This window comes from Passer domesticus, chromosome 22 (genome assembly GCF_036417665.1).
Source record: "Passer domesticus isolate bPasDom1 chromosome 22, bPasDom1.hap1, whole genome shotgun sequence".
Lineage (NCBI taxonomy): Eukaryota > Metazoa > Chordata > Aves > Passeriformes > Passeridae > Passer > Passer domesticus.
The window spans coordinates 2,744,058-2,758,673 of NC_087495.1; the positions used below are offsets into that span (position 1 = coordinate 2,744,058).

Below are 14,616 nucleotides of genomic sequence, written 5' to 3' on the forward strand. Positions count from 1 at the left end.
GATTACTCCCTCTGAGGTTAAAACTACATATTTTATCATCATTTTGGGGGTAAGTTACATTTGATTTTTAATCAATGCATTTGATTTTTAATCAATTTATTTTGCTAGCTTTAATATAGGTACCTTGATATTGTGTACTGTTTTATGTTAAGCTGTAATGTACTAGGTTTTTTAAAAAAATTGTATTGGGTAGTAAGTAACTCTGATTAAGATCCCTCATCTGTTATCTGTTTAATAAATAGTTAATTTTAGAGGTAGATCTGATCTGCCATCTGTCACCATTTATTTTCTGGAAAATCTCTTTGCCCAGGATTCTTCTCCTGGGAAGCTGAGAAGCCTCAGAGAAAAATGAAAACATTAATTATCTGATTTGCTTCTCCTGTGTTTTGCTGCTTTGGAATGTGATTTAGACATTGTTTACCAACAGGTGCATGTTTGATTGGTTTCATGTGAATTGTTTTGACTTAATGACCAATCAGGGTCAGGCTGTGTTGGGACTCTGGAAGGAGTCACAAGTTTTTATTATCACTCTTTGTAACCCTCTGTCTGTAACCTTTCTGTATTCTTTAGTATAGTTTAGTATAGTATTCTTTAATACAATATATATAATAAAATAATAAATTAGCCTTCTAAGAACATGGAGTCAGATTCCTTCCTTCCTCCTCTGTCTGAAGACCACAACCACCCTTAAAACTTGCAGGCCAGAGTGATTTCTGAAGTGCAGACTTGCTGAAATCTAAGGCTAAGGCAGGGCTGGTGGGCCTGGCTGGCCTTGCCCTCCTGGGCGTTGCCTCTCAGCTGATGCTGAAGTGCCAGATGTTCTTTTTTGCATAAAAGAACTGTCCTTCATGGCCAGGAGTCCAGGGCTGCAAGTGGGATGCTGCCTTCTAAAACTGCTCCCAAAAGGAAGCTACCAGGACCAAGAGGTCAGCTTGGCCTTGGCTTCCCAGGGAGCACCTCTTATCTGCTCCTGGGACACTGGAGCACCAAGCTTCCCTTCCCGTGGATAAACACCATCCTTCACAGCACCCACCTGTGGAGGGAAGTGAGATTCTGCCTCCTAAAATTGTGAACATCAGAGGATTGCTCCCAGAAGAAGGCTACCATGGGTCTGGATGGCCTTGGCCTCCCAAGGATTGCCTCTCACATCCACTGAAATGCCAAGCTTTCCTTCCTGTGGAAAAGAAGTGTCCTGTGTGGCCCAAAGTGGGATTCTGCCTCCTAAAACTACAAACATCTGAGGACTGCTCCCAGTGGAAAAGCTGTCCAATTTGACAGGTCTGGCTGGCCTTGGCCTCCTGGGAGCTGCCTCCATGGCTGTGGTGTCAGGAATAATTTCCTGTGGAAAAGAGCCATTCCTCTTGTCCAGATGCCCACAACCAAAACTGGGATGCCAGGACAGCATCCACTGTCAGCTGCCTGTGAGGTGCAGAGGCTGAGCTGGGGTCCCCTCTCATCACCAGCCCTTTCTCCAGAAGCACTCACCCCACAGCAAGTCCTTCCCTGACCCTAACAACAAATGACAGCCAAAAGGTAAATTGTTATCCTAATTTAGCACAAAAAAGCCCTACAGAGAGGTGACTTGGCCAGGGGATGCTGTGGCAGAACTAAGAACAGGAGGCAGAAAAACCTGTTTGTCAGTTCTACCTCTTACCAGCATTACAGTTCCTGGAAGCAGCATCATGGAAATTTGCCTGCAAATAACCCAGCTCCTATTGCCAGTTATAGCACCCAGGATGCTCTTCAGGGAAAGATGCTATCACTTCCATGCATACTGTAAAAGAAATGCTAGAATCTGTCATTGGAAGATAGAAAAAAACTTTTCTGAGTCAGTCTTGTAGGGACAAATAACATTCTAGCAATTTCCAGATATGAATTTACCTCAGAAAACTTTGCAAACCTCCTTGTGAGGGCTGGATTCCACGCAGCATATCCAGATAAAACATGACCTGTTTCCTTTTAAACTGATTGTGCCAGTTTTATCAGAACTGCTGTGCCTGCCCTGTGTGATGGATTCTGTCAAACACTCCCCACTCTGGGGCTGAGAAAGAGCAGACAAACCACGGGGAGGTACTAAATAACTCACAGCCAAGTGGCTGCAGGAGGGTAAAAGTGGGAGAAAACCAAATGGAGCAAGTCCCCTGGCTGCTGGACAGGAATGGAGGGAGTGAGATGGGCTTGGGCTGGTGGGCTGAGAGTCCCACAGTGCAGGACAGACCCTCAGGGCACTGCCCCCAAAGCCAGGCAGGCAGCAGGAGAGTCCCACAGTGCAGGACAGACCCTCAGGGCACTGCCCCCAAAGCCAGGCAGGCAGCAGGAGAGTCCCACAGTGCAGGACAGACCCTCAGGGCACTGCCCCCAAGGCCAGGCAGGCAGCTGGAGCAGCACAGGCAGCTCTCCATGCTGGGGCCACCTGCTCCACCCCAAACTGCTCATTCCAGCAAACACAGCTTTGTTTGCCACTTGTCAGAATGGGTTGGTTTCTATCCTGCTCCACTGAGCCAACAGGGTCACAAGAGTGAGGATGCTCCTACCAAAAAGGAGAGGAGGGGATGAGGCAGAGATCAGCTTCTAGGGAGACCCACAGAGATGTAAATGGGGGCCAGGCTGCTGTGAATGTGTCCTGGAATAAAATAACTGTACCTTGTGAGCAGGGGTAGCTCTGCAGAGAGTTTCTGCTCAGACACACCAACGTGGAGCCCGTGGCCCTGCTGAGAGCACAGCACAGCCAAAACCTGCACATCTGGGCTGGGCAGGGCTGCGTCTCTTCCCAGCTGGGAGGGAGTGAACAGGGTCACAGCAAAGCTCTTACACTGCAGTGCCCACAGCAGGAAAGGGTCTCTAAGTTCAAACCAGCTCCCCATGAGTTCTGCTACAGCTTCTGTAAACATCAGGCATCTCTTTTCCAGATTCCTCCACATTCTCTAGTGCACTTCCCTTTCCTCACATTCACTCTGCTGCTCCCCCCGTGTTAGTGTGTCCTCCAGCCCCTTTGGAGATGCTGGTGATCACCTCCCCACCACAAGATAGAGCACAATCTCCTTCTCCCAAGGAATAAAATAACTCTCTGGTGATAAAACTTGCTCTTTTTTGTAACCAGATAGAGTTGAATGTACAGCACCAGGATTATTCTTCATTGCTATTGTTCCTATTCCACGTGCATTAGTTGTCTGACCTTTAAAAAGGTCTCAATTTTTAATTTTTAAATGTTTTTTGCTAACCCTTAAATGCTTATGACCCTGTACAGGAAAGGGTAAAGCTCTTCCCTTGGAACAATAAACCTTTCTAGTTATTCTTTCCTCTAACCACTTTCTCTGCTATGTGACTCCCCCTTTGTAAATCAGGTTCCTTGATGCTCTCCTGCCCTCAGCTGCACATGGCCTGAGTGGATTTCTGGCACTTCACAGCAAGGGCAGATGTCTCTGAAGTCAGTGCACCTGTGAACACAGCCATGGGACCTGAGGTGGGTGTGCTCCAGAGGGAATTTCTCTATTCAGGAACTAGAAAACGCTTGCCTCTCCAGGGGTTTTGTCTCACAGTTAGCAGGGCTCCAGCAGAGATGCAGAGTGGGCTCAGAAGCACAGCAGAACACACTTGCACTGCATCTTTTTGTGACGAAGACTGCACATACAGCATGCAGTGTAGAGGTTTTGTCAAGAAGAGGCCTCTGACCTCTCCTCAGTGTGTCTGTGCAGCAGCAAAGTCTGGGCACTGCAGGAACACAAGAGCAACCACTGTGGCACCAAATGTCACATTAGGGAATGACAGAATTTCTCAATTCTTCTCCCCTGGCCTGGATATTTGCTGTCTTTTTCCTGTCTGTTGCCTGGTCTGGGTTCAGGTCACCATGTTTTGAAGCATGCAGCAGAACCACACCAGGCCTCCAGAAGTTTCTGGTTCCCAAAAGGAAGAGTTAAAATACCTTCCTGTCACGGAGCCCTTGCTCTCTGCCCTCAGGTTACAAAGGTGAATGCAATAAATAAAACAACAGTTAGCTGATAGTTGTGAGCCTTCCCAGAAAGGGAAACCAATGCATTCACAGGCTTGAAACTGCAGGTCATTCAACAGGCCAGGAGGAGGAGGAGGAGGATGTCTCGGTTTGAGGAGGGGAGGAAGGCCCATAGGGATGCTGCTCTCAGCATGCATGACTACAAGCCTGTCACAGCCCCAGAGGGACTGCAGGAGGATGAGGGGAGGGCAAGCAAAAAGCTTCCCTTCTATGCTCAAAGCTTTCTGTTATTTGACTGCATGCAGTAAAATGTTTCAATTATTCCACCAAAAATCTTCCTCAAAAATAACCACTCCCAGTGAAACATTTCTGTATAAAAATAGGTGTTTTCCACTGAAACATTTTCCTGGCTCCAAGCAGGAGGCATTTCAGGCTGTGCACATGGGGTTGTTGCCTACTGCCTGCACTCATGACCTGTTACACCAGATTTATCCCATTGGTGGCAAGATTGGCTGGACGGGAGTTGGATAAAACATTCCTTTACCATTTGGATTACCTGAGGAATGGCTTCTGCATTACACCTCGTGGGAATTCCAAGACCTCACCAAGGGTGTTACCATGGGCCTGTGAGCACTAGAGGAGGCACTGCTTGGCTGGGAGAGCCTTAATCAGGAACTGCAGACAGTGTGGGGTCCTGGTTATTCCTCTCCTGCAGCTTGAGGAGGCAAACACATGCAGGGGCATCATAAACATCATCCTGTTCTTAACACACAATTAGCTCTGCTTAGTAAACTCCTTGCTGGAGATGCCTGGCTGTGGGTTGCTGCAGCAGCCCTTAAGTACCATGGAGAGGCTCCTGCAGGGTCCTTGTAGAGCTTTTTTCAGCAGCCTTTAGCACTCCAAGCCTCATTAGCCATGGGGCTGCTGTCCTTGAAAGGCCTGAGCTGACAGCCCTAACATTTGTGATAATACTTCCATCTTTATCTGCTTCACACATCGCTGTGCTGTAACTGCAATTCCCTGGCTCCTGATCCCCATCTTTTGCATATTTTAAAAGCAGAAAACTCCATCCAACACATGACTAGGAAAGGGCATTCCCCAGACTTCTTGGTATTTAACTTGGCGTGATTTCTCATCTTACTTTTTAGCAGTATTTTGTCTGGCTCTTCTGCTAGACCTGAGCTGTTGTTTCATGTTGTCCACACTTTTCCCTTTTCTTCCCCCATCATTTTAACAAGGGAACTTTCCTCTACCTGAACCTGGTGGCACTTTTTAATCCTTTTTTGACTGCTTGCTTACTGAGACTGCTGTTCTGGTGAATGTCATTCTTCAGCAGCCTCTTGCTCCAGCCAAGCTCCATCAATAACTCAGCCAGGCCTCAATAACATCAGCTCTGGGTGAACATGACACTCAATGAACTGACTGAAGGGGCTCAAGAGATACAGGCATGAGGTTTCTCTCAATTTTTTGAAACTCTCTTCTGAGCTTCTAAAAATTGAGTTAGTTCAATGAGTAAAGCTCAGAGCAGTTTGACACAGTGCAGAAGGTGCCAACCCACTCAAGCACTGATGTGCTGAAGCCCATCCCATGGGCTGTGATGTGCTAAAGGCTCCCTTCCCTTGCTTGTCTCCACCTGCTCTGACTGACTTTACATTTTATGCTGCCTGGGACAAAGCCTATCCCTGTTGCTGTACTCCTGCAGCATGTCTAGGCAAACACCACCTTTGTGACTCTTTGCTGATGAACAGTCTTGCTTAACTGGCCTGAGGCAAAAGGCAGCTGAAACTCTGAAAAAGGTTATTCTTTTAGCTGCCCACCCAGAGACACTGCAAGAGTGGTCAGTGCTCTGCATGAGACCCCACAGTTTCCCCCTGTTGATCATCACCCAAATTTCCAAATTTCTTCAAGCCCCAGCATCCCTTGGCCACCACATCCTGCAGCATCACAGCCCAGACACGAATTTGTGGGAGGGATGACCCATCTGCAGACACAACTGCCCTGCAGGTGCCAAACACAAACCAGCAGCTCAGAGGGCACACAGACCTGTGGCAGTGCCCAGCACAGGGATGGTTTTTATGTCCTGAGTCTCAGAGCTGCTCGGGTGGAATCAGCTGCAGCTGCACAAGCCCCTGCTCCCTCTCCTGCTGCATTCATTGGAGTGCTTGACTCAGGCATTGATCTCTGCAAAGACTGAAGTGTTTGGAGCTGTCTGTGGGGAACAGTCACTTGGAATCACCCAGAAACCATATATATATATATATATATATATATATGCCTTGTGGACAGACACTATATATCTATATATATACATAGGGCCTTGTGGAAAGAAACTATATATATATATATATCTCTATATAGGGCCATGTGGACAGAAATTATACATATCTATATAGGGCCTTGTGGACAGAAACTATATATATATATACATCTATCTAGGGCCTTGTGGACAGAGTATGTGTGACTTTGGATGGGAAACAGTCTTGTCTTCTGTTCTCATCACTGGCCACTCGCTGAACTCACCTATCTGGAGAAAGCTCAAAGAACCAGCAGGAATAATTAGCTGTGAGGAGCCCAACAACAGGTTTGAGGAAGCTCTTTCCCTCCTGGGCATTGTTGTACTCACCAAGGGTGGGTGAAAGGCTTGAACTTGTTACTAGTTGGCTGCTGCTCTGAGGCCTTCCTGGACTATAGTCCTGGTCCTGATTCCCATTTTAGGGGAAGTGCCAGAGCTAATTTTCTGTCAGGAATGAGGGCTAAGTGAGGTTCAGGTCCCACAGGAATTTAAACAGTAGGAGCTAGAACCAGGCTCTGTTACTGGTCTGCTCCTTATAAAAACACAGGAGTTGAGCACTGAAAATTCCTCATTAACCCAAACTATTTGTGTGAGAAAGAAGACAGTCACCCAGACAATTAAGAGAAAAATAGGTGTTATCTTCTCAACACAAGAATACAGAGACCTAGACTCAGCTCTGCACTCAGCAATGCTTTGCAAACCCTTTGACCACAAAGAAACTGCACCAGTGCTGGTGACAGAAGGAGACACTGGGAAGGAAGTGCTGCCAAGTCTCATCAGTCACAGAAGAAAGCAGGAGAGTCCTGACCCCACAAACCCTTTGCTGTGGGCACGTAGTGGCTGGAACTCCTACACTGTTTGTAGGGTCACTATTATGGCAAAGCTCAATCCCAATCTTGCTGAAGTCTGCTTCTTCCAGTTCTCTTACCAAGCTGAAAAGTCTCTCAGGAGCATTTTTGTCTTCTCCTGATGCCACCTAGTGCCCAGCCTGCTCAGCTGGAGCTCAGTGGCTCAGCCCTCAGAGCCACCACCAATTCCTGCAGAGGAGAAGAGGGTGCAGCTCAGTGGGGCCAGGACTGACAGGAGCTACCTGATAGCAGCAGGGAGATGGGCAGCTGGAAAACCACTTGGAAAACTCTAACAGAGGCAGCAGTTGGACTGCAGAACAGTTGGATAGCAGGGAGTGAGCCTGCAGCACAGAGGATGACAGAAGCTGGAGGAGCTATTGGGCAGCTACACTACAATACAAAATATGTAATGGGATCTTTAGTGCTTAATGTTGATATTTTATCATCCCTAAAGATAAGCGAGAGAGGAGGCCAGACCAACTAGAACCTGGAAGCAGAGCAAACCTTCAGGATCTCTGTTTTCCCCCCACTCTCTCTCCAAAGAACACTGACCCACACTGATGTCACCTTAACCAGAGCCAAGTGTTTAATTGAGTGCAAGGGAGTGACAATGGCACAGTGGTTGTGCTGGGAGGGTGATTCCCACAGTGCTGGGGTACAGAATCTTCAGAACAGAAGTAAAGAAGTGAAGGCAGATCCATCTTAGAGCGTACAATGAAAAACAACTTATGCATCTGGGGGCACATTGGAAATAATGATGCCTCCTAAGGACTTGCAAACACCCAGGCCTGAGGCATCTCAGCATGACTGAGATGAGAGGTTTGTCAGCACAACCAACTCCCCAACATCAGCACTGAACATCAGGCAATGGAGCTAAGGTTTGCTTTATATATATATATGTATGTATATATATATATACACACATATATATATATATATTACCTATCACCATACTGATAAACATTCTTTGGAACCTCTCTGAGGGCAGAGGTAAGAACAGCAGGCAGCCTGTTGGCACCTCAGCACTTCTGTTTCTAACCAATTAAAAAAAAATTAACAACCTTAACAAAAACAGCCACAAGACTGCTGCCAGCATGCCTGGCTGGTGTTTAATACTGCTACTCCATCAGGGTTGGAGGGAGACCTATTGTGAATGGCAACAGTTTGCACTGTGACTTCTCCAGCTGTGCTGCAGAGCAGGGCAGGAGTCACAGGAGGGCAGTGGGATGCAAAGGCTCAGACCTGGTACCAGTCAAAATGTGTCAGCAGCAGGGAGCTCCCACGAGGAGAGAGTGAGCTAACTGTGCACAAAGCTCTCTCTCTCTCTCTCTCTGTGCTTAAGGCTGAGTCAGGGACCCTTTGGACTGTTCCCAGACCACCAGACAGAAATATGTGTCAGTTATAAATACATCACATCAGCTGGGGTGTGTGGGGCGTGGTTGGGATGGGAGAATTTAGAATGGGTGCAGGGGAGAGAGAAAGGAAAAAGACATCTTACACTTCCAGCACTGGAAAGAACAGTTTTGACCTCACGCAAAAAGTCACTGGGCCTTTTCAATAGTCTTATCTGGCTTGTGCCCCATCATCCTTAACACATCAGAGGGAATGTTGGCTGGCCAAGGGTTAAACAATCCCACACAGTGGAGAGTAAATCTGCAGTCTGCTGAGAAGATCCCAGCCACATCACTGATGATCTCAGAGTCCAACTTGAAGGAAGGAAGCAGCGTCTTGGTCTCACACATCACTCAGGGCCTGCAGAGAGCCACAGACAAACTGTCAGCATGGAGCTGCCACAGCTCCCCCAGTCTGCAGCAGAAATATCAATCACCACCTCTGCAATACACTTGTGGTATTTGCCTTCATCCCTCTGACACTCTAATGAATTTTTTTCTGGAACCTGCAGGTGCAGCCCAGTGGGCATATGATGGAATAATGTGGAAATACAGACTATCCTTCAAGAAGCAAGACTGATCTATGCTGGAGCATCCCTTCTTTACCCTCTTGTTTGTGCCAGAAATCAAGCACATTTTTTCTAAGACTTGTGGAGCTTTTCAGTGGGAAACACCAGTTCTGCAGGCTCTTGGACCTGGCTTTGGTAGGTGAAGTAGGAGTGATCTGTCATCAAGGCACGGCACATCAGCCCCAAGAACTGCTCCTAAATGAACTCCAGTCTTCCCTGACTGACTCACACTCTGCTCTGCCATACAAAATGCTGTCCTGCTCTGACTTGCCCACAGAAGCCTTTGGGACTGCAAGAAACCCTCAGTCCTGCCTACTCCCCCTCCTATCTGATCCCTGAGGGAGTGCTGTGGCACAGCCTGGCTCACCTTCCGTGCAAACTCTGGCAGAATGAACGCTGCCCGGTGAATGTCAGAGTTGTAGTACTTCAGACTCCTCTCCTCCACTTGCTGCTGAGAGAGCTGCTGCACAGGCTCCCGGAAATTTGTGTTCTGCAGAAACAAAGTCAGGAGCTTTGACTATCTGAACAAGGAGCCAAAGGCTGTGTGACAGGCATCCTGATGCATGGCAGAGAGCTGAGATGACTCACAGGAAAACAAATAACTTTCTGTTCTCGTGTGAGGCCAAAGGCTCTGCACAGCCCCAGCACCAAGGGCTGGGGTTTCTGTTCTGGAACTCCTGTGGCCAGCACTCATGCACAGATGTCAGTGCATGAGGTCAGACTGCACGAGCCACGTGCCAGATGAAGCATCCAAGAAACAAGGCTTTGCTCTTCAAAGGAGAATCCCTGTTTGGCACAGGGCATGCTGCCAGCATCCCAGGTTAACCATGTGCAGCAGCAGCAATGCTGGCACCCCAAACCCATCTGACAGTCACATTGAAGCAGACTAGGAAAGGAGTAAACTTCAGTGGTCTGACAGAGTTACCAGCCCACATCCTAACACCAACTCTCACCTGGAGGCCTCTGTGAGCAGATTACCTGTCACAGGCTGATTCTCAGAAGGTGCCTACTTTATAACAGTCATCATCAAATAAGCCAAAACCTTAACATGCTCTGGAAATTGGTAGTGACTTCCTCCCTTCCAAGTCTGTTGTATTAGACAGAAAATTATGATAATTTTTAAAGCAACTGGTCAGTTCTGCCCTTCATTCAGCACTGAGCAGAATGCTGCACTGCAGCTCTGGAGCTCTGGGCTGGCAGAGCCAGGCCCCATCAGGAATCCTGAGGCCCCACAGCTGGGAGAGTTCAGTGCCAGAGCCCAAGTTCTGCAAGGGACAGCCTGAGGCAGGCTTTGAGGGAATGGAAAAGGCACGTGAGGTGGCTGGAACTCACGGGGTTCTTGCTGCAGAGCATGAAGCCGATCTGCCCGCTGGGGTACGTGGGGATGGTGCAGTAGGCGTACTCCACCACGGGGAACAGAGACTTGCAGAACTGACGCATCTCCTTAATGAGATCCAGGTGCAGCCACTGGCACTCTCCTGCAGGGAAAAGTCAGTGAGTAAGGTGAGGGCTGCCCCTCTTCTCTGCACTGTGCCAGGTAACAGGGCTTCCAAGTCTCAACCTGTACAGCTCGTGTGGTTTCAAAGACAAGACAAGACCCTTCTGCCAGTTTTGTTAAGCCCAGTCCAATAATTAATGAGCTGACACAGATCAAAAACACTTTTACCTGGGAGATGACATGCTTCACCTCCTGCATCACATCTCCCCAGGAAGAGTCCCCTCTGTGCCTCACACTTGGTATGAAAAGGTCTGGCATCAGCCTCTGCCAGGCACAGCATCCTCACCTTGGCAGCAGAGAATCCCATCTTCTCGCAGGGCTGTCTTCATCAGCTGGTAATAAGATTCTTTGAACAAACTTTCTGCAGGACCTGGGAGAAAGGTGAATAAAGAAAAATTTTGAGCCTAGGTGAACCCCAGACTGGCACCTAGCAGGGCAAAACAGTCAGGACTTTAACTTTGCTAAATAGCAAGCCCAGGTCCCCTATTAAACAGTCTTAGCAGCTGCCTCTTGCTCCACCAAGCATTTTTGAAGCAAAACTCCTGCTCCAAACTGCCTTTCAGAGATGCCTCTCTCTGTGTTGATTAGGGTAAGACTGAAGGTCACTCAGACTTGTTGATAGGTTCCCAAAATGAGGTGCCATATCTACATTTGGTCCTTCTCTACCTCAGTTTTCCCCTTCAGAAATACAGCAGCCTCAGCAGAGCTATCCTCAGGGTAGGGGCTGCACCAACAGTGTGTGAGCCACTGCTTCATCAGCAGGCTTGTGTGCAAAGCTGCCCTTGCCAGCATGGTGCTGCATCCCCCATGGGACTGCTGGACTCAGGGAACAACTCTGCCACAAGAAATAGTTACTGGAGCTGAATTTTGAGGAGAGAAATGTAACAGCTGCCTTGAAGGCTGTTAAGGAAACCATAAAAACAATTTCATGGTTTCCATCCTTCCCTTTCCCTACAAATCAGCAACAGTCTTTTCACTTGAAAGGATCCTCAGCAGGCTGGCATAACTTCCAAGAGGTAGGCAGAATAAAAAAAATGAAGGAGGTATGAAGGTGGAAAACAGTGCCCTTTTATGGCCAGAATTCTTACCCATGGGGTCAGACGAGTCTGTGATAATCACATCAAAGGCTTCTTGATTTTGTTTCATGAACTCAAAACCATCTCCCACATGCAATGTCAGCTTGGCACTGGAATACCCCACTGCCATCCCTGGGAGGTATTTTTTAGATACCTGGATCACATCCTGCAACACAGAGAGCACACGGGAGTCAGAGGCTTACAAGAAGCTGCTCCTCAGACTGCTGTGCAGCTGTGATGGGAGAAGAGCACAGTGACTCATTTCCTTCAGCACCTTCAGCTCCAGTCTGACTCGCCAGTGAAATCCACAGGAGCTGCCAGCATGCCAGCATGCCACTCTCAGCCTTTTCCTACAGCCTCAGGGCTCAGTGACACTGCTGTTCTGTCAATGCCAAACTCAACACAAACCTGGAGCTTCAAAAGCTCCCTGAGGAACTGAGCAAATACGATTACAGGTCAGACTGCTCTCTGCTCCTTTTTCCTACAGAACATCACTTGCATAGGTGATGTCAGCTAAATCAATTTATTTTTCTTCTTAAGTAAAACCATGCCAGCAGGTTGCTGAACGCAAGATGAGAAATATCCCCATCCCTGCACTACAGCCATGATACCAATCCCCCTGTAAGATAAAGTTTGCTCTCTAAAATTGTTAGGCAGCCACTGCCCTGGGCCCAGCAATTGTACTCAACACTAGCAGCTTCTCACAGCTGGCAAAACAAAAAAAATATGCTGGTGTCAGGCAGCACTTGTTAAAACCAGGGACATTTGCCTACTTAGCTGGCAGACAGAGCACACAACCTCATACAGCAGAATTTCCTGTTCTAAATATAGCTTTACTCTGAGCAAAACTTTCTGAGAAAGTAAAATATCAGGCTGAGTAAAGCAGAGTGAAGTAAAATAAAACTGGCTGAGAGGAGGACTGGGAAAAGGGCAAACTTCAGTGGTCTGACAGAGCTCCCAGCCCACGTCCCAACACTGACTGTCACTTGGAGGCCTCTGTGAGCAGACAGGTCACCAGCCACAGGCTGTTCTGAGCAGGTGCCCACTTTATAACAGTCACCATCAACAACCCAAAGCCTCAACATGCTCTAATTGGTAGTGACTTCCTCCCTTCTAACTTCGTTGTACTAGACAGAAAATCATGACCGTTTCTAAAGCAACTGACCCATCTACCAGAGAAGCAAATCCCTGCTGCTTATTTCCTGATTTTGGTTGCAAGAGAGTGCTCAGCAAAGCAACCACCCTGCTCTGCCCGGCGCACAGGGAGAAGCAGCACCTCCACAAAGCCAGGGCACTCCTCCAGATCCCGTGCTTGGCCCTCGTCTGCCTGGAAGGGCCTCAGTCGCGTGTGTGTGTGAAAGACATCAGAGAAGAGGCAGCCAGCTGCCACGTAGATGGCTCGCAAGGCGAAGAGAGGTGGCGCTGTCATTGTCACGCCGGCAGCGCCGGCAGCACCAGGAGCCCCGGCAGCACCAGGAGCCCCGGCAGCACCAGGAGCCCCGGCAGCACCAGGAGCCCCGGCAGCACACCGGCAGCACACCGGCAGCACACCGGCAGCCCCGGGCTCGCCGTGCCGGGCAGCCCGCCCGCCCCGCGGCCCGACGCACCTCATCGATCTCGCACTGCACCACGGACTCCACGGTCGGGTGCTTGACCACCTCCCGCAGCACGCCGCCGTCGCCGCCGCCGATGATGAGCACCTGGCGGGGAGGAGCGCAGACACGGGCTGTCAGCCCGGGAGCGAACGGCGCGGCTCGGGCCCGAGCCGCCCGGACACGGCCCGGGACAGGCCCACAGCCCTGCGGGGGCTGCGGGCACCGCGGGCAGCACTCACCTTGCGCGGGTCGGGGTGGCTGCACAGCGGCAGGTTGGCGATCATTTCCTGGTAGGAGAACTCGTCGCGCTCCGTGCACTGGATCACGCCGTCCAGGACCAGCACGTTGCCGTAGGTGGTGCTGGGCAGAGCGGGGAAGCGGGGTTGGAGCCGGCCCGGGGCCGCGCTCCCCCGCCCCCTCTCCGCGCCGCCGGGCCCCACCGCACGGCGCGGACCGGCCCCGCCATCCACCCACCGCCCCGGGCGGCCCTCCCGCACCTGCGGAAGACGAGGATCTCCTGGTAGCGGGAGCGCTGGTGGTGCAGGAGCTCCTCCACCTGCAGCGACATGGCCTGGCCGGGCCACAGCCGGCACGTCTCGCGGAACCAGCCCTCGCGGATCAGCTCCATCCCGGAGCGGAGCGGAGCAGCCGCCGCCGGGCCGCGCCACCTGCGCTCGGCTGCGCGGCCGCCTGACCGCACCGGCGCGGGAGCCGCGCGCAGCGCCCCGCGCCGCCCCCGCCTGCGCGCCCCGCCATTGGCCCGCGCGGCCGTGACGCGCCCGCCGCGTCAGCGGCGCGCGGGCGGAGCGGCGCCGCCGCGCGGAAAGGGCGCGCCCGGGCCGGCGCGGCTCCGCCCGCGGAACCGCCAGCGAGCGGCTCTCGGGGAGAGGAAACGGCTGTCCGAAGGGCTGCAGGAAACGAGCAGGCATTGTGCTGGATTTCACCAGGACGGTCGGTGAGAGCATCTCTCAAGAAGAAAGGCTGAGGCAGCTGGGGGGTTTAGCCTCGAGAAGAGAGCACTCATTAATGTGTAAATGTCTCAAGGGAAAAGGCCAAGAAGAGGGAACTGCGGCTCTGCTTAGTGGTGCCAGCCACTGGGACACAAGGGAACAGCAGAAACTGATGCACTTGGAGTCCCAGCTGGACATTAGGAAGAACTTTCCTATGTGGGTGACCCAGGAGAGGAATGGATTGCCCATAGAGGGTGGAGACTTTTTCACTGGACATATTCCATCTGTGCCACGTGCTCTAGGCTGACCCTGCTTGGGCAGGGAGTTGGACCCGATGGCTTGCAGTGGTGCCCACCAACTTCACCCATCCTGTGATTCTGTGGATAGTGCAGGAGCAGATTCAGTTCTGGTGCTGGTGGCCTTGCAGAATGTGGTGTGTTCTGAGAG

The 14,616-nt window shown here is 50.5% G+C and overlaps 1 protein-coding gene across 1 annotated transcript; it reads right to left on the reverse strand.

Annotated features, from left to right (window-relative positions):
* Positions 1-7,653: 7,653 nt before the first annotated feature.
* On the reverse strand, positions 7,654-13,963 carry SRM (spermidine synthase). Its single transcript, XM_064396848.1, has 8 exons — positions 13,717-13,963; positions 13,459-13,579; positions 13,232-13,324; positions 11,637-11,790; positions 10,835-10,918; positions 10,383-10,528; positions 9,418-9,540; positions 7,654-8,842 (listed from the first exon to the last, which is right to left on the reverse strand). Exons 1-8 carry the CDS (start codon positions 13,845-13,847, stop codon positions 8,825-8,827), a joined length of 870 nt encoding a protein of 289 aa, XP_064252918.1. The 5' UTR covers positions 13,848-13,963; the 3' UTR covers positions 7,654-8,824.
* Positions 13,964-14,616: the final 653 nt, after the last annotated feature.